Source organism: Stegostoma tigrinum, chromosome 11 (assembly GCF_030684315.1).
Source record: "Stegostoma tigrinum isolate sSteTig4 chromosome 11, sSteTig4.hap1, whole genome shotgun sequence".
In the NCBI taxonomy this organism is placed as follows: Eukaryota; Metazoa; Chordata; class Chondrichthyes; order Orectolobiformes; family Stegostomatidae; genus Stegostoma; species Stegostoma tigrinum.
This window is the reverse complement of record NC_081364.1, coordinates 1,780,500-1,798,964: the sequence shown is the minus strand read 5'-3', so window position 1 is coordinate 1,798,964 and position 18,465 is coordinate 1,780,500. Positions and strand designations below refer to the sequence as shown.

Here is an 18,465-nt window from a genome sequence, read left to right as displayed (position 1 = left end):
CCTGAACATTCAAGAATGTGTCACGTTGAAAGGACAGGAAGTTCTGAAAAGTGTAAGGATGGCTCTGTTTATGAATTATGGTAATAACACAACTAAGACGGATGAACCAAGTTTAGGAAAGCAAGATGTCGAAAGCAGTTTGGGTAGACAATTTGTGTAAAGAATGAATGAATCAGGTGGGAAAAGGTGGTCTGATTGTGAAGTTCCAGGAATGTTTTCAGGAAAGCTTCTTGGACAGTATGTTGTGGAGCTAAGTAGAAAGCTGACTGTACTGAACAACATAGTATAATTAATAACCTCGGTGAAAGAATTTCAAGGTAGCAGGGATCATGTGATTAAACATTTGTTTCAGTTTGCAAGAGAGGAGCGTGGTACTGAGACTAGTATTTTAGTATTAAATAAGGACAATTGAGGGCGTGATTGTGCACACAGGTATGCACCTACATGTAGGTATATGCCAGGTAGGTAGATTAGGAGCAGGTATATGCCACCAGACCCATCGAAGTTACAGTGCCATTCCAATAAGATTGTGGCTGGTCTGATTATTCCACATTCCTGCTTACCCAGTAAGATTTCACCTTTTTTACTTCTTGGGAATCTGTCTACCTCTGCTTTAAAAGTATTCAAAGATTCTGCTTTCAGCATTTTTGTTTTGTGGAAGAGTATTCCAAAGTTACTGCACCCTCAGATGAAAAATGTTTTCTCGGTCGTAAATGCAAAAGCCTTTAATTTTAAAACCATGATCCTTAATCATAAAGAACTCAGCTGGGTAATACAAAGATAGTCAACAGAGATGCAGTGGCAGACATTAAGGCCGTATTTCAGAGTACATAAAATAGAACATTCCAAGAATGGACCCATGATCTGTTAACTAAACCAATTAGCAATAGTGTTATATTTAAAGAAAAATATATAATCGTGCAAAGATGAGTGGCACGTCAAAAGACTGGATAATTTTATTTTTAAACATCTAAAAGATAAGGAAGAAAAAGTTTGAGAAAGTTAGCCAGAAATACACAAACAAATAAGCAGAGTTATCAATATTTAAATAAAGTTAAAGTGAGCATTGGTCCTACAGAAAGTGAGTCTGATGAATTAACAATGGAAAATAGGGAGGTGGCAGATGAATTAACTGATGTTTTGTCTCCGGCTTTATAGTAGAGGAAACCAAAATTCCAGAAATAGCCATAATTCCGGAAATGGAAAGGTGCGAGGAACTCAAAATGACAATCACCTAGAAAGTGAAAGTAAATTACTGGAGCTGTGGGCTGATAAGCCTGGGAGCTTTTTTTGTTTTAACAGGATGAGGGTGTCATTGACCAGGTGGCATTTATTACCCATTCCTGATCGCCCAGAGGGCAGTTCAGGGTCAGCTGCATTGCTGTGGGTCTGGAGTCACATGTAGGCCAGAGCAGGTAAGGATGGCACTAAAACAGAAGTTGCTGGAAAAGCTCAGCAGGTCTGGCAGCATCTCTGAATTAAAAATCAGAGTTAACTTTTTGGGTCTGGCGACTCTTCCTCCAAACTGATGGTAACTGGGAAAACGTCGGTTTATATGCAGAAAATAGGGAGGGGGTGGGGTAGGGAGTATTCGGTAGGATAGACCCCGAAGAGAGAAGAGCAGTTGGATAGACAAAGGAGTTGATGATCTGGCTGGGAGGTGAACAGTTGTTAATGGGGACTGTTAGCGACTAATAATAGGTAGTGTGTAATGGCAGGCTATTTGACAGTAGGGCTTGTTGTGTGGGTTAGGGGGCTTTGGGATTTTTAGGCCCTAAAATTATTGAACTCTACATTGAGTCCAGAGTGCTGCAGGGTCCCCAAGGGGAAAATGAGGTATTGTTCCTCCAGCTTGTACTGAGCTTCACTGAAACGCCACAGCAAGCCACAGACAAAGATGTTGGACAGGGAACAGGATGGCGTGTTAAAGCAGCAAGCAACAGGTAGCTCACAGCCTTTTTTGCGAGTAGAACGGAGGTGTTCTGTGAAGCAGGCACCTGGTCTACGTTTCGTTTCCCCGATGTAGAGGAGATCACGTTGTGTGCAGCAAATGCAGTAGACTGGATTCTGGGAAGTGCAGGTGAAGTGTTGCTTGACCTGGAATGTATGTTTGGGCCCTTGGATACTAGGAAGGGAAGAGGTAAATGGGCAGGTGTTTCACTTGTGTCGGTTGCAGGGGAAGTGCTGTGGGGTGGTTTGTTGGCGGTGAAGGAAGAGTGGACTAGGGTTTCCTGCAAGGAATGGCCCTGGCAGAAGGTGGACAAGAGAGGGGAGTGGAATAGGTGTCTGGTGGTGCCATCTCACTGGAGATGACGGAAATGGTGCCTTAGATCTTCTGGATGTGGATACTGGTGAGATGGTAAGTACAGACAAAGGGAACCCTATTACTGTTGCAGGAGGGAAGAGAAGGGCTGAGAGCGGAAGTGCGGGAGTTGGGGTCAGACCCAGTTGAGGGCCCTGTCAACAACAGTGCTGGGGAATCCTCGGTTGAGGAAGAAGGTGGACATGTTGGAGGCTCCCTTGTCAAAGTTGGCCTCATCTAAACATGCGATGGAGACAGACGAATGAGAGAATGGGGTGGAGTCTTTACAGGAACCGGGGGTGAGGATGCATAGTCCAAATACCTGTGGGAGTCAGTGGGTTTATAGTGGACATTAGTGGCCTTTCTATCCCCAGAAATAGAAACAGAGATGTCAAAGAAGGGACGGGAGGAGTCAGAGAGACCAGGTGAAAGTGAGGGCATCGTGGAAATTGGAAGTAAAATCAATGAACTTTTCCAATTCCAGATGAGGGAGGGAAGCAGCACCGATGATATAATCGATATATCGGAGAAAGAGTTGTGGGTGGGGAGCCGGAATAGGACTGGAACAAGGAATGTTCCATGTACCTCATGAAGTTATGGGCATAACTGGGGCCCATGCGGGTACCTGTGGCCACCCCTCTGACCTGACAATAGGTAAGGATGGCAGTTACTCTCCCTAAAGTGAACCAAATTGGCTTTTCTGGCAGTCGATTCATGGCCATCAGTAGGTTCTAATTCCAAATATTGTGTGGAATTCAAATTCCCCCATCTTCCATGGCAGGATTTGAACCCAGGCCCACTGACATTGTGTCTCTGGATTAACAGTCCAGCGATAATAACACTAGGCCGTTGCCTCCCCAGATTTTTTTCACTGTTGAGTCAGCATAAAAGAAATGGCCAGTGTGATAGGGAATTTTGGAAAATTAAGACCAAAGTATCAACTAAGTCTGAGGCATGTTCTGTTCAATTGGAAATCTCACTGAAAAGGGAGAGGCAGAAGGCAGGAAACTAGAGCTAGTTAGCTTCACAACTGTCATAAATGTTGGAAGCTCTTATTAAGGAAGCTGTAACAGGATGCTTAGAAAAGTTCACAGTAATTTGACAGAGCCCCAATGGTTTTATGAAAGGGAAATTGTTCAACTAACAGAAGTATTTAAAGGCAGTAACATGCTAAAGGAGAATCGGATAAAGAGAACAGGTGGATGTACTGTGTGTAAGTTTCTGTTGGTCATTTTCTAGTTAGCAGGTTGTAACGAGTGGAGTGCCTTGGGGATCAGTGCTGAGATCTCAACTGTTTATGGCTTACGTCAGTGACTTGAATGAAGAGACTGAAGATATTTTGCTAAATTTGTTGATAGCACAAAGATAAATAGGAAAATGTATTGTGAAGAGAACGTGATACTGCAAAGGGATATAAATGGATGAGTGTGGGAAAAATTGTTGGCAAATTAAGTATTACATGGAAAATGTGGAATTGTCCATTTTGTCAGGCAAAACAGAAATGAAGCACGTTATCTGAAACTAGGGAGATTGCAGATTTGAAATGGGCATCCTACTGGATGAATTGCAAGAGGTTACAATGCAGGCTATGTAAGTTACTAAACCATAAGAAAGAAAGCTAACAATGTCATTGTTTGTTGCAAGAAGAATGAAATACAGAGCAAGGAGGCTTATGCTTAAGTTATGCAGATTATTGGCAAGATCTCATCTGGAATACTGTGTACAGTATTGATCAGTTTATTTAAGGAAGGGTATAAATGCATCAAAGGCAGTTTAGAGAAACTTTACTAGACTAATTCCTGAAATCAGCCAATTGTCTTAGGAAGAAAGTCAGGGCAGAATGCAGTTGTACTTTCAGGAGTTCAGAAAGCCAAGAGGTAACAGTTGAAATGCACAAGATCTTGATAGGCAGGGTGTGGAAAGAATGTTTTCTTCTGTGAATGCATGGTCACTGTTTAAAGATGGGTCACCCATTTATGGTTTGAGTTGGAGAAAATTTTCTGAGGGTCATAAATCTTTAGAGCTCTCTTCCTCAAGACAGTGGAAGGAGAGTCTTTAAATATTTTAAGGCAGTTGTAGATAGCTTCTTGGTTAGCAAGGGTGTGAAAGCTTACCAGATGGGAAGGAATGCAAATTAATCAGATCAGCCATGATCATATTGAATGATGGAGTAGACTTGAGAGGCCGAGTTGCCTATTCCTGTTCCTAATTTATAAACTCGTGTTTCACTGCCAACTCTGCACTCACTAATTGGCAGTAACTAACTTTTTTCTATCATAAAAAAGTGAGACTCAAGGCAGTGCACTCTAGCGTAGCTAGTTTTGATCAGACTCAAATGTGATCTCATCTCTGTTCAACTTTGTTTTTTGTTAAAATAAGATCCCAATATGTAGCAGGCCATTTGTTGAAGAAGTATTTCTGATCAAGTTTCCAAGTACAAAAGCCCATTGAGTATCTGCTGCATATGATTTCACACAACATCAAGAACACCGCTCAGATATAGCACTTGCTACAAGTCGGCTAAACTTTTGTCAGCACTCTTCACACAAATGTTTCCATTTTCTTCCTCGTGACATTTGGTTGTTGAAATAATAAGTAATTTTATGATTTAGTCCCATGAGATGAAATTTTGAAACTGCATAAGAGATTGCCTTTCGATTGAAATTCAGGTTCTGTGGGTAAAGTAGTGCGCAAACATACTTGTTGCGCTGATGATTGTAAAAGCCTGCAGCACAGAAAAAGGCCCTGTGGCCTATCAAGTTTGCACAGTCCAGCAGAAGCACCGAACTTAATAATCCCATATTCCAGTACTTAACCCCGTAGCTGTCTGCGCTTTGGCATAGCTAGTGCACATCTAAACACTTCTTAAGTGTTGAATCTTTCTGCCTCTACCACATTCTGCGTAAAAAAACATTTCCTCCCCCCTCCCGTAAACCACCTGCCACTAACCTTAAATCTATGCTTCCGGACATTGTTTGATTCCCATGCCACAAAGAGCAGCAGACATGCAAATTAGGTTGCTCATGTGAAGACAAATGAATTTTGAGGTGCTCAACTTACTGACATTAAATCAAAATGGCATTAAACAGAGAAACTTCAAATGTACAGGATTGCCTTTTGCCTGTTTTCTCAATTAAGCCCAATATTATGCTGTCTTTCCTTGTAATTCAGCCTTGAGAGAAAGCTGTATATTTATATCATCCCTAAAGATAATGAAACAAAACTTCAAAACATTTATCTATTCCCATCTCCACCATTCACCCATCACAATATCTGGTGAAGTATTTGAAATGTTCTACAATCAATTTGATTACCTCCACTCTCTTTCCAGTCACTGCTGCTTAAACTTCAGCTGTATTGCCTTTGCAACATCTCATTAGGAAGCAAATTTTTTTAAAAATTGTTCATAGTATATGAGCATTACTAGCTCGGCCAGTATTTACTGCCTCCCCCTAATTACTCAGAGGTCAGGTAAGAGCCACTAACGTTGCTCTGGGTCTACAGTCACATATAGACCAGACCAGGTAAGGACAGCAATATCACTTCTCTGGAGGACTTTAATGAACCAAACAGGTTCTTCATCGGGCACATTAAAGCTAAAGATAGCCATTAGGACAGCTATTTATACCAGAGTTTTATTTAATTCAAATTTCACCATCTGCCATAATGAGATTTGAACTCCTTCCACTAGTGCATGAACTTGCATTTCTGAATGATGAGTCCAGTGTTATTGCACTATACCACAGACTCCGCACAAATGAAGTAGAAATCAAATAGCCTCTTGGCCTTTGTTGCCATGTCATTATCCATGACCACATCCGCCTCTCAGATGATAAATCAAGTAACACAACTGTAGGGTACAATATGATCAGTCATTGAACAATGCATGGAACCTAGGGGGCTTGTGGTTCTGAGTTATCTCTGACAATCTATAATGACTGAATTTATTCTTCTCTCTCAGGAATCTCATTAATCCAGAGCAGTGCCAGTACACCTTTACAACCTCACGCATCGATATCAGTTTGAAGAAAAGACAGAATCAGCGGTGGGGAGGACTTGAAGCTCTGGCGACACAAGGTCTGCAGAGTGACATACAAATAATTCAACATGATTATATGCAGGCGTGTTGGTTGGCACGAGATTAAATAAGATAAATGTGTGACCTCAGAGTATGTCATTTTCTCGAGATTCAGACTGTCCAGCTGTGTATTTCCAATGTTTTCCTATTCTTGCTGTGATGTGGACCATACCAACATGCAGCATGGTTGGTATGTCTCATCTTGCCCAGTAATGCACTACATGAATAATTACCTTGAAATACATGCTGTTCAATAATACTACAAGGACTCCAGAATTATGGTGACTTAGAATTTTTTTTTAAACTAGAAAACAGCCAGCTGTGTCATTGCTGGTTCTGACCATGCAATCTCTGTTGAGTGGAAAGAGCAATTTAAATTGTTTCAGTCTTGGGTGCAATAATGGTGGTAGACAAGCTTGTTGCTATATAACCCAGGATTACATTAATGCTGCCTTTTAACACTGGTGCAGCCCTGATGATAACATGTCTGTCACTGTAAATCACTGGGATACAGTACTGGTCGGGACACATCTGATTCAGTAAGGCTAGAAGACAGCACTGGTGGGGTCACGTCTTACGGTATAACACTGAGGTACAGTACTGGGGAGGGGGAACAGATCTGACACTGTATAATACTGTGATACCGTATTGGTGGGGACAGGTTTGACAGTACAACACCAGTGCAGTACTGGTGGGGACAATTCTGTCACTCCACAATACTAGGATGCTGCACTGGTGAGAACAGTAACAGAGGAGACCGGTCTGTCACTGTATGGCACTGGGACACAGTACTGATGTGGATAGGACTCTCATTGTATAATGGATATAGTATTGGTGGGGACAAGTCCGTCACCAGATATTTTCTAATCAACTTGTTTAGACATGTTATGATATGCCTCTGGAACAGGTAGAACCTGAACCTAGCCCTCTGAGCCCAGAGATAGGGGCACTATCAATGTACCTCAATAGGTGTCCCCTGTGTCTGTCATTGTATAACGTGGTCCAATGCTGGTGAGGTAGGTCTGACATAGTATTGATGCAGTGACAGACCTGTGCCCGCCAGTACTGACCCAGTTAAGAGTCAACCATATTGCTGTGGGCCTGGAGTCACTTATAGGCCAGACCAGACCAGGTGAGGATGGCAGAGATAGTAGGAACTGCCGATGCTGGAGAATCTGAGATAACACGGTGTGAAGTTGAATGAACACAGCAGGCCAAGCAGCATCAGAGGAGCAGGAAAGCTTGAAGCTTCAGGTCAGGACCCTTCTTCTGAAGAAGGGTCCCAACCCAAAACGTCAAGCTTTCTTGCTTCTCTGATGCTGCTTGGCCTGCTGTGTTCATTCAGCATCACACCATGTTATCTCAGGTGAGGATGGCAGTTTCCTTCCCTAAGGAACTGATCCAGACGGATTTTTCTGACAATCAACAATAGATTGATAGTCATCATTAGACTCAATTCCAGATTTTTATTGAATTCAAATTCCACCAGGTACTGTGACAGAATTCGAACCCAGGTCCCCAGAACTGTACCTGGGTGCCTGGACCTTTGAAGAAGTGACCAGGAGGTTGATCAGGGTAGGGTGGTAGACATAGTCTACGTGGATTTCACTAAAGCCTTTGATTAGGTTCCATATGGGAGGCTCAACTGAAGGTTAGATTGTATGGAATCTAGGGAGACCTGGCAAATTGGATGCAAAGTTGACTTGATGGTAGGAAGCAGAGTGTAACAGTGGAAGGAAGCTTTCTGGACTGGAGACCTGTGACTCGGAGTGTGCCTTGGGTCGGTGCTGGGCCCAGTGCAGTTTATCCATATCAGTAATTTGAATGAGAATGTACAAGGCATGATTAGTAAGTTTGTGGATGACATTAAAATAGGTGATATCGTGGACAGTGAGGAGGGTTATCAGAAATTGCAGCAGGATCTTGATCAGCTGGGAAAGTGGACCGAGAAATGGCAAATGGAGTTTAATGCAGGTAAGTTTGAGGTATTGCGTTTTGGAAAGTCAAATCAAGGTAGGAGTTTCATGATGAATGGTAGGATCTTAAGGAGTGCAGTGTAACAGAGGGAACTTGGAGTTCAGGTGCACAGTTCTTTGAAAGTGGAGTCACAGGTAGGTAGGGCAGTGAAGAAGGCTTTTGGCCTACTGGCCTTCATCAGTCAGAGCTTTGAGTGCAGAAGTTGGGAAGTTATGTTGCTGTTGTACAGGACATTGGTGAGGCTGTACTTTGGAGTATTGTGTTCTATTTTGGTCAGCTTGTGGTAGGAAAGTTGTTATTAAAACTTGAAAGATTGCAGAGGAGATTTACGAGGATGTAGCCTGGACTTGAGGGACTGCATTTTAAAGAGAGGTTGCTCAAGATGGGATCTTTTTCTTTCTAGCCAAGGACCCTGAGGGGGCATTTTAATAGAAGTGTATAAGACCATGAGAGGCTTGGAAAAGGTGTATGCATTCAGTCTTTTTCTCAGGATTGGGGAATTGAGGACTAGAGGGAATCAGTTTAGGGGAAGGGGAAAAAAAATACATGGGAACTTGAGGGGCAACCTTTATACACTGAGGATGGTACACACATGGAATGAGCTGCCAGCGGAAGCGGTTGAGGTGGATACATTAACCACAATTAAAGGGCACTTGGATGAATACATTGATAAGAAAGGTTTAGAAGGATATGGGCCAAATGCAGGGAATTGGGCTTAGCATGGATAGACATTTTGGTCGGCATTGACCAGTTTGGGCTGAAGGGCCTGTCTTTCCATGCTGCAGGACTCAATGACCCTAGTATCAGCCCAGCAGTAATACCTCTGGGATGTTGCTTCCCCTTCAAATACATAAGGAAAAGGGTTTCAAATTTAATATCCTTGTAAATTGCTCCCACAGACCTGAGAGGAGTTAGTATTCAGTTGGAGTTGTTTGTAATCTATAAATCCATTTCCCAAATTTGAAAAAACTCTACACAGTCTGGCTGGCATATTCCACAATGTAGCACAGCTCGATGTCCACCAAACAGACTCTTTACTGTGCTCAGTTTCATTTATAAATGAATGAATGAAAAGATAACACAGATGTGACAGTGCAGACGGAGTTATGCTCTGTATCTAACCGTGTGCTGTCCCTGTCCTGGGAGTGTTTGGGACATATAGAAAGAGCTTTACCCTGTATCTAACCAAGGCGAAAAACGCAAGAACTCTTGTGGAAGTTGTTTACAAGGGTACTTAAGCCTGTGTGTGTGTTTTCACTGGACCTTCTAAACACAAGCCTTGTGCTCCCCTGTTTAAGGTGCAGTGGGGGGTGCGAAAGTAGCTGTGCCTGCAGGCCCTCCATCGCTGGATAAGGCACAGCCTGGGAGCAGCCAGCACACACTTCCTCCCAAGGAGGAGCCACGTTCCAGTGAGAAGGAGAAAATGCGCACAGAAGAGGCCAGCCTTGAGTCGGCAATCAGGTCTCCTCCTGACAGTGTGCAGATTAAACAGGACACTCTTGTAACATCGGTGAGTAATTTACGTTCCAAGTTCACTGTTCTCCTAAAAACGATGTTCAACTTTCCTTTATTGGTTCTTGATGTGTGTCACTGGAAAGGCTGATGCTTTTATTCTTAGTTACCCTGGATGGGATGCTTTGTGGTAAGCCAGTAATTTGATCTGCTGTCCATACTTGATGCAATTGAGGGGCTTCTTGGCCCATCACAGAGAGCTTTGAGTATCAGTCACATTGGTATGGGATTGGATTCATATGTAAGGTCAAGCTAGATAAGGGTGGCAGATGTCCTTCTCTAAAGTGACATTAATGTGCAATTTGGGAGCTTGACCTCAATCTGAGCAATTGATGTTTCCATTTCTGACGAAGTATCTTGGGGGGTATACCTGCTTATCCAGAGAGGAGCTGAAAATACTTGTTTTAATGGATTTCTAAATCGAACCTGACGTTTTGAGTTTTCTCATAAGATGGGAGATGGGAGCCTTAATCAACTAAGTATTAGATCACATTATCAAGCTTGGATGTTTTTCTGTAACATAAATTTCTGTAGTTGGCTTCCAGACCGATCTGCAGTTATTACCACTTGCTAGTACTTGAGGAAAAGAAACGTTGTCAGTTTACAAAACTTTTCCTGGAAGGCGGCATGGTGGCTCAGTGATTAGCATTGCTGCCTCACAGCCAGGGATCCAGGTTCGATTCCACCCTCGGGCAACTATCTGTGTGGAGTTTGCACATTCTCCCCGTGTCTGCTTGAGTTCCCTCTGGTTTTCTCCCACAGTCCAAAGATGCGCAGTCTCGGTGGATTGGACATGCTAAATTGCCCATAGTGTTCAGGAATGTGTACATCAACTGGGTGGGATGCTCTGAAGGTTGATGTGGACTTTTTGAGCCAAAGGCCCTATTTCCACACTGGGGTTTCTATGATTCTAAATCCACATTTAAGTCCTAGTTAGGTACCTGAACCTGTCATGGTATCAAAACAGTTGCGATCAATGTTGCAAATGTTACTCCATGTTATCCTTTTTGACCTGTCAGTAGTCTTTGACACAGTTGTTGATATCATTGTTGTCCAGCTGAAGGCGTTACTCTCGTCTGGTCCTATTCCTGGCTAATGTATTGCAGCCTGAGAATCACTGCTTAACTTCTGTTCCTGCTCCTGCATTGTTACTCCTCTTCTGTTCCAGGGATCTATCCTAACCCCTCCTATTTTGTGTTTCTTGGTGATATCATTCAAAAGTGCAGCATCAGGGAAAAGTTCAAAGCAGTTATTTTTGGGAAGTATCAGCACATGCACACTGCAACGCTTAGCACTGTGTCACCATAACACCCCTCATCGCTTGATATTTGGTACATTACCAGACATTTAGTACTGGCTGAGCAAAAAGTTTCTCTAATGAAATGTTAGGAAGATTCTAGCTATTGTTTTCAGTTGCCGTGCCAAACTCTCTTCCTTAGTTACAAACTCTGTCCCCCTTCCTGTCAGCAGTCTGAGATCAGGGCAGTCTGTTTGGAACCTTGATGTGACATTTAGTGCTGAGCTGAACTGACAATATCAACTGTGCCATCACTAAAGCTGCCCATTTCCACCTCTTTATTATCATTTGACTTTGCCTATGATCAGTTCATTAGTTGCTGAAAACTTCATCCAGGCCACTTTTACTTCCCTTCTTGACTAACGCAGTTCACTCCTGGCTGCTCATCCACATTCTAACCTCCATAAACTGAGTCTGTTTTAATTCAGCCTGTTTTAATTCTCAACAAGCTTTACATACCAATGCTTGCTGACCTACATTTGCTCCTGGTTAAGTAACATTGTAATTTGTAAGATAATGAAATGTGAGGCTGGATGAACACAGCAGGCCCAGCAGCATCTCAGGAGCTTTTGTGCTCCTGAGATGCTGCTGGGCCTGCTGTGTTCATTCAGCCTCACATTTCATTATCTTGGATTCTCCAGCATCTGCAGTTCCCATTACCACTCGTAATTTGTAAGTTTTCTTTGCCTTTTTTCTGTACTTTGTATGAAGGGAAAATGTTGATCTTAACCTTGCATTGTGTGCTAAAGCCCAAGCCTACTTGCATGGTGACCCCAATGACCCATGGTGTCTCTAACACTGAGCAAACTGAAGAGGAAGAAGAGGAGGAGGAGAAAAAAGTCTGTCTGCCAGGGTTCACAGGGCTGGTCAACCTAGGAAACACTTGCTTCATGAACAGCGTGATCCAGTCACTGTCCAATACACGAGAACTTCGTGATTACTTCCACGGTGAGTACAAAAAAGTCAAATTCACTTCTTTAAAGAGAAACTTTTTTGGTTGTGCTGTTGGTGTCGGGTGGCTAATGTGCTCCCTCTTGTTTGTGTCAGAACATGTTAAAGCCTGAAGCAGTTTAGCATCTAGACCAGAACTCTATACAGCTCCCTCACTCCTGACACACACTGTGTGGTGCCATCTTTCATATGAGATGTTATTCAAGGCGCTGTGTATCTGATTGGATGAAAAATATGGTACTGTTTCAAAGGGGCAGAGGTGTTATTCTGCTGAACCAACATCTCTCGAACCGATTGCTGTGTCAACATCACTGCTGCTTCTGGGATCTTTGAATGTGCAAATTGAATGCCATGCTCTCACATTGTAGCAGTGACTACGTTTGCTACTGTTTCATTGACTTTAAAGAGGTGTGAAAGGTGCTAAATTAAACAAACTCTTTCAACTACACAAAAAATCTCTAACTGTATTCTTTGTGGCCTGGTGTCAGAAAGGCTGTATGACTCATCACATCTCAAAGCAATTCATTCAATTCAAATTTTTTTAAAAATCTTTGATACGCTGTATAAAAAGTGATAATTTATTCTTCTGAATGTTCAAATGAGCTTTTGCTGAAGAAAGATTAAGCCCTCGTTGCAAGTTAAATCTGAACATCTTGCTTTAAATTTGATAGATCGATCTTTTGAGTCTGAATTAAATTACAACAATCCTCTGGGAACTGGTGGCCGACTGGCCATTGGCTTTGCGGTGTTGCTGCGGGCTCTGTGGAAAGGAACACACCACGCCTACCAGCCATCGAAGCTAAAAGTGAGTGAGCACCAATCTGGGGTCCATGTCAAATCCTCAGCTGGCCTTCCAACTAAATGGACAAACTGATCTCACATCTTGTGGGAGCATTGGAAACAATGGCTGTGCAGATGGCCTTAAACCTTTTCTACCAAGGCTTATTGGAAATCTGCACTTTTCTGGTCACAAAACCACTTAAATGGCTTTGTTGTGGAAGGACTAAAAGGGTATACACATAGTTTGAACAGGGGGAGATATTGGGTAGACTGCTTTTTTTTAATTTGGAGATATATTTGTGGAGTAGGTTTAGTGATTTGGATGGTGAGTTCAGTGTCCCCTACAGTGCTAGCTGAAGTGAAGGTTGCATTGTACAAGAGCTAAATATCAAATAATACAAGCCTAAGCCATAGTAGTCTCATGGACATTCTTTGGTTACTGGTTGGAAATGATGAGAATGTTCCAAAAAATTATCTCGTCATTGACACTGGGATTTTAATCATCTTTCTTATCAATCCACAAGTAGCTGTGATTTTATAGTGGGGCAAGCTGAAGGGTCTGTGCTTGTATGTCAGAACTTTGTATGGATCCTGTTTATATACGGTAGGCCAAAGAGGATGAAGATTCTTTTGGTCTTTTAGTTTACGCATCCATGTCTAGTGTTGACAGGATTGTCTGTCCAGAGTCTCCTTACACTTGTCAATTTAGTGACAGCAGCAGTGACACTGGGCATTTGAATAGTTTTTGAACTATTTGTTTGCCGTTCTCCATTTGACAAAGCACCTAGTTTCTCTTCAAAAGAAACTGTCTCATTGCAACGGTGGTGATATGACATTGAGCAGGTATAACACAATTGTGCTGACTGCTGAGACCTCCTTGCAAGAAAACTTTACTGGATTAGTTACACAACAGGGTGCATACCAAACATTACCAGAAGCGTTGGAGAAGAGTGGATGTTCAGCCCCTCAAGCCTGTCGTAGAGCTTGGTTGATTCTGGCTGATCTATATCTTAACTGCTTTTGTTTATTAATTCAGTAATTTGTTTGGGGGAGGCGATGGCCTATTGGTACTATTGCTGGACTGTTAATCCAGAGACCCAGATAATGTTCTGGGGACCCAGGTTCAAGTCCCACCTTGGCAGATGGTGGAATTTGAATCCAATAAAATATCTGGAATTGAGAATCTAATGATGACAGTGCATCCATTGCCAATTGTCGTAATAACCCATTTGGTTCACTAATGTTCTTCAGGGAAGGAAACTGCTATCCTTACCTGGTCTGGCCCACATGTGACTCCAGAGCCACAGCAATGTGGTTGACTCTTAATTGCCCTCTGGACAATTGGGATGGACAATAAATGCTGCCTAGACAGTGATGCCCTCATCCTGTAAATGAATGCTCGAAAAAAAAGTAATCCCTGTCAAATAAAACTCCAGGCTTTTGTTTAGAAGTTTTTGATTCTGGTTTGATTCAACAGCTTTCAATCACTCTGTCCTCCTCCTTGCTTAGTACTCGTTCTCTGTTTATGTGAATTCCATTAGATGTTTCTTAACATGAGGTAAAAAAGTATTAAGAACTATTAAGGTAGATAAGTCCTGGGTCCTGATGGGATCTACCCCAGATTATTGAGGGAGGCGAGACCACAAATTGGTAGAGCATTGACAGATATCTTTTTATATCCTCTTTGGCCACAGGTGAGGTCCCAGAGGATCGGAGAATAGATGTTATCCCATTGTTTAAGAAGGATAACAAGGATAATTCTGGAAATTACTGCCATTGTGAGCTTCATATCGGTGGTAGGGAAGGTATTGGGAAAGATTCTCCGAGACAAGATCTATACGTATTTAGAAGCAAATGGAATTATTAATGATAGACAGTGTGGGTTTTGTGTGGGGGAGGTCATGCCTTACTAATTTGATTGAGGTTTTTGAAGAGGTGATGGTGATTGAAGGAAAAGTGGTTGATGTCTACGTGGACTTGAGTAAAGCCTTTGACGAGGTCCCTCATGGCAGCCTGTTACAAAGTGTGAAGTCACAGTAGCAGCATTCAAGAAACACCTGGAAGAATGCATAGATAGGAGAGGGATAGATGGATATGGTTCCTGCAACTGAAGACAGTTTTAGTATGGATGGGCCGGTTTGGAGGGCTGAAGGGCCTGTTCCTTTGCTGTATTGTTCTTTGTTCTTTGTATGATGTTAAAGAAAGAGCGAGAGAGGTACAACTGCAGAAGGAAATTACTGGGGTAATAAAAAGATCCATCTTTTGTTAGAGATAGTGAGAACTGCCGATGCTGGAGTCTGAGATAACAAGGTGTGGAGCTGGAGGAACACAGCATACCAGACAGCATCAGAAGAGCAGGAAAGCTGACGTTTCGGTTCGGAACCCTTCTTCAGACCCTTTCCTAAAGAAGGGTCTCGATCCTAAACGTCAGCTTTCCTGCTCCTCTGATGCTCCCTGGCCTGCTGTGTTCCTCAGGCTTCACATCTTTTGTTAGATATTGCTTCAAACTTGTCTGACCCAAATGCAAAAATTTCATTTCTGACTCCTTTCTCCTAGGCTATTGTAGCGAGTAAAGCAAGCCAATTCACTGGTTATGCTCAACACGATGCTCAGGAATTCATGGCATTTCTGTTGGATGGCCTCCATGAGGACCTCAATAGAATACAGAATAAACCGTACACAGAGACCGTGGATTCTGATGGGCGTCCAGATGAGGTACATCATGCTGCTTGGTTACACTCTGACCTGGAACTCCTTCACAAGTGCTCTGTATTAACAGTCATGTTTTTTGTTCTATAGGCATATCTCTTGACACTGTGTTCTGGCTTTTTAAAAATAAAATCTGCAGTGATCTCCCTTTTAATAAGTCAAGTTCCAGAGATTTTTTACCGATTTGGGCACACTGTTATGGAAATAGCATTAGTTGCACAGTGTGTTCAGTGTAAATCGATCAACTGGTTATAAAGTGGAAAGGCCTTTCCTGTTCCAACTAAAACAGAAGATTACATGGGAAGTAGCTTCCACTGTACAGCCAATTAAATGAAAATTGTATCCTTTAATCTGTAACCTTTCTGACTACCTACTCCTTATTAAAATATTGATTTTTAATTGTCTCCATTAAAACGTCATTAAACATTCCTTGCTCTCAGGAAGACAATCCCAGCTTCTCCAGTCTCTCTCATGGTTGTAATTCACTCCTTCATTGTGCTATTGGAGTAAATTACTGCACAGCCCCTAAGTCCTTAACATTGTAAAATGTGATGTCCAGAACTGGGCATAATGCCCCGGCAGATTTATAAAGATTTTACATCAGTTCCTCTGGTTTTATTCATAAAACTTCAGGATCCCAAATTTTTTACAACTACATTACCACCTTGTTTTGACACCACTTGGTCACACACTGATTTGCCTGGCACCTCTAATACTATCAATCTACCTTTGCTGGAAAAGATGGCAAATGCTCCATGTGTTCCTGATCTCTCTCTCTGCTTCTTGTGAACGTCCATTTTCTATGCATTCAAACATATAGTCTCCAGTCGATAGGGTGACATTGTTAAACTTGTGCCTGATAACCAGCAGGTTCTTGTTAGAGTTGTGATACCTATGAAGAGATTAGATTCCCTACAGTGTGGAAACAGGCCCTTCGGCCGAACAAGTCCACACTGCCCGTTGAAGCATCCCACCCAGACCCATCCCCCTATAACTCACACCCCTGAACACTACGGGCAATTTAGCATGGCCGATCCACCTAGCCTGCACACCTTTGGACTGTGGGAGGAAACCGGAGCATCCAGAGGAAACCCACACAGACACGGGGAGAATGTGCAAACTCCACACAGACAGTTGCCCGAGGGTGGAATCGAACCCAGGTCCCTGGTGCTGTGAGGCTGCAGTGCTAACCCCTGAGCCACTGTGCCGCGTGAAATCTTGTGGTTTTAGGTTCAAGCCACAGCTCCTCCTGTCTGAACAGGTTGATTTTAAAAACATCTGCTCATGAGGACCTAATCAATTTGGAATAATGATAAATCAGGCTGGGGTTTGGAAAATCCCAGAGAGTGGCAATAAGCTGAAATCAGAACAATGGAATGATGCAGTGCAGAAATAAACCACTCAACCCTTTGTCTGTTCTGACTCCTTGCAGAGCTAAAGCAATTAGTGCCATTCCTCCAGTTCTGTTTCATAATTTGGGAAGTTGTGATCTTGGATAAAGTGTCTTCACATTGTAATTCCTCTTTATTGTCGTGTATAACCATTAAATGCCACCACTGAGGGAAGCACAAATGATGAACATGACTGAGTTATTTACTTTGCGTGTGAGAACCTTCTCCCAGTCCCACACTGTTCACACACTACAACCTGTTGTCTAACATACTACAAGTAAACATGCCTCCTTGGTTCAGTTTACATAACCTGCAATCTCCTTCCATTTTCCTGTACACGTAACCCACAGATGTGGTTAAATTGCAAAGATTTGACTTGACTGTCATCTGGTGTGGTGTAGTTAGAGAAATATATTCGACAATAAAACTATAAGTTGAAAATTAACAGCAAGTCTAGCCTTATTTGTCATGTCATGACCTTTCATCTGAACTTAAAGATATAGTTTTAAGATATTCCACAGTCTCCAGTTCTTTGACAGCTTTACATGTCTCACAGGTGGTGGCAGAGGAGGCCTGGGAACGCCATAAGATGCGAAATGACTCCTTTATCGTGGATCTCTTCCAGGGTCAGTACAAGTCAAAGTTGGTGTGCCCCATATGTTACAAGGTGAGAGACTGACTGGATAAATAATATTGTGTGTGTGGTGCTATGATAAGTGACCGAATCCTTCAAATGACCAACTGTATCTTGGAGGTGAGGTCAATGTTGCATTTTCTTTTTGTATGAGGCATTAAACTGAAGCCCTTGGTTAGATGGATGTGAAAGATTCAGAGAGTTGGTCGGAGTCCAACACTTTGCTCTGGTTTGATCAAGTCCAGAGCAAGCTGCTGTTCAGTGGTGATGTCAGGGGTACAATGTCACGCAAACGGAAACTCCAGTTTAAAACACAGACCACTCAAGAAGCCTAAAGCTGACAGTGGGGTCTGGTAGTCATCAAATAAAAATGAGAACTGGAGTAGTCAAACCAAGCTAAACTGGTGATCAGCAATGATTTGGTTCAGTGATGAAATAAGCTCAATGTTAAGCAGCCTACTTTTTATTTGTTATGAACCAGTGAAACCTCCCCTGTATCCTGTTTAGTACTTAACCGATAGCATTGAAAACCGACAGTATGACCATTATCTTGTTGCTCTTTCTGGCAGTTTACTCTGTGTCATTTGGCTGGCCTGTTTCTACATTACAATGGTAACAGCACACGGGTGCAAAAATTATGTTTTGAGTGATCTTGCAAAAGGCATAATAAAATACAAGGCTTTCTTTCAGATTTGAACCTAGCACGAGTTAGAAATGGGCAGGGAGATGCCAAAGGCTGCAGGACTCTGGCTTGGTTTTTAAAAGCAGGATTTGTAAATTCCTGTATCTTGAAGACCTGGCATTGCCACTGTCTTGTGAATCCATGCTGTGTGC

The 18,465-nt window shown here is 42.5% G+C and overlaps 1 protein-coding gene across 3 annotated transcripts in view; it reads left to right on the top strand.

The window, feature by feature from the left end:
* Window positions 1–18,465, top strand: part of usp19 (ubiquitin specific peptidase 19) — a 133,560-nt gene that overhangs the window by 58,348 nt on the left and 56,747 nt on the right. For all 3 annotated transcript variants that reach the window (XM_059649681.1, XM_059649680.1, XM_059649679.1), the window contains exons 11-16: window positions 6,264–6,379; window positions 9,656–9,867; window positions 11,916–12,114; window positions 12,789–12,922; window positions 15,454–15,612; window positions 17,554–17,664. In XM_059649681.1, coding sequence (XP_059505664.1) covers window positions 6,264–6,379; window positions 9,656–9,867; window positions 11,916–12,114; window positions 12,789–12,922; window positions 15,454–15,612; window positions 17,554–17,664 — 931 coding nt within the window. The remainder of the gene's footprint in view (window positions 1–6,263; window positions 6,380–9,655; window positions 9,868–11,915; window positions 12,115–12,788; window positions 12,923–15,453; window positions 15,613–17,553; window positions 17,665–18,465) is intronic.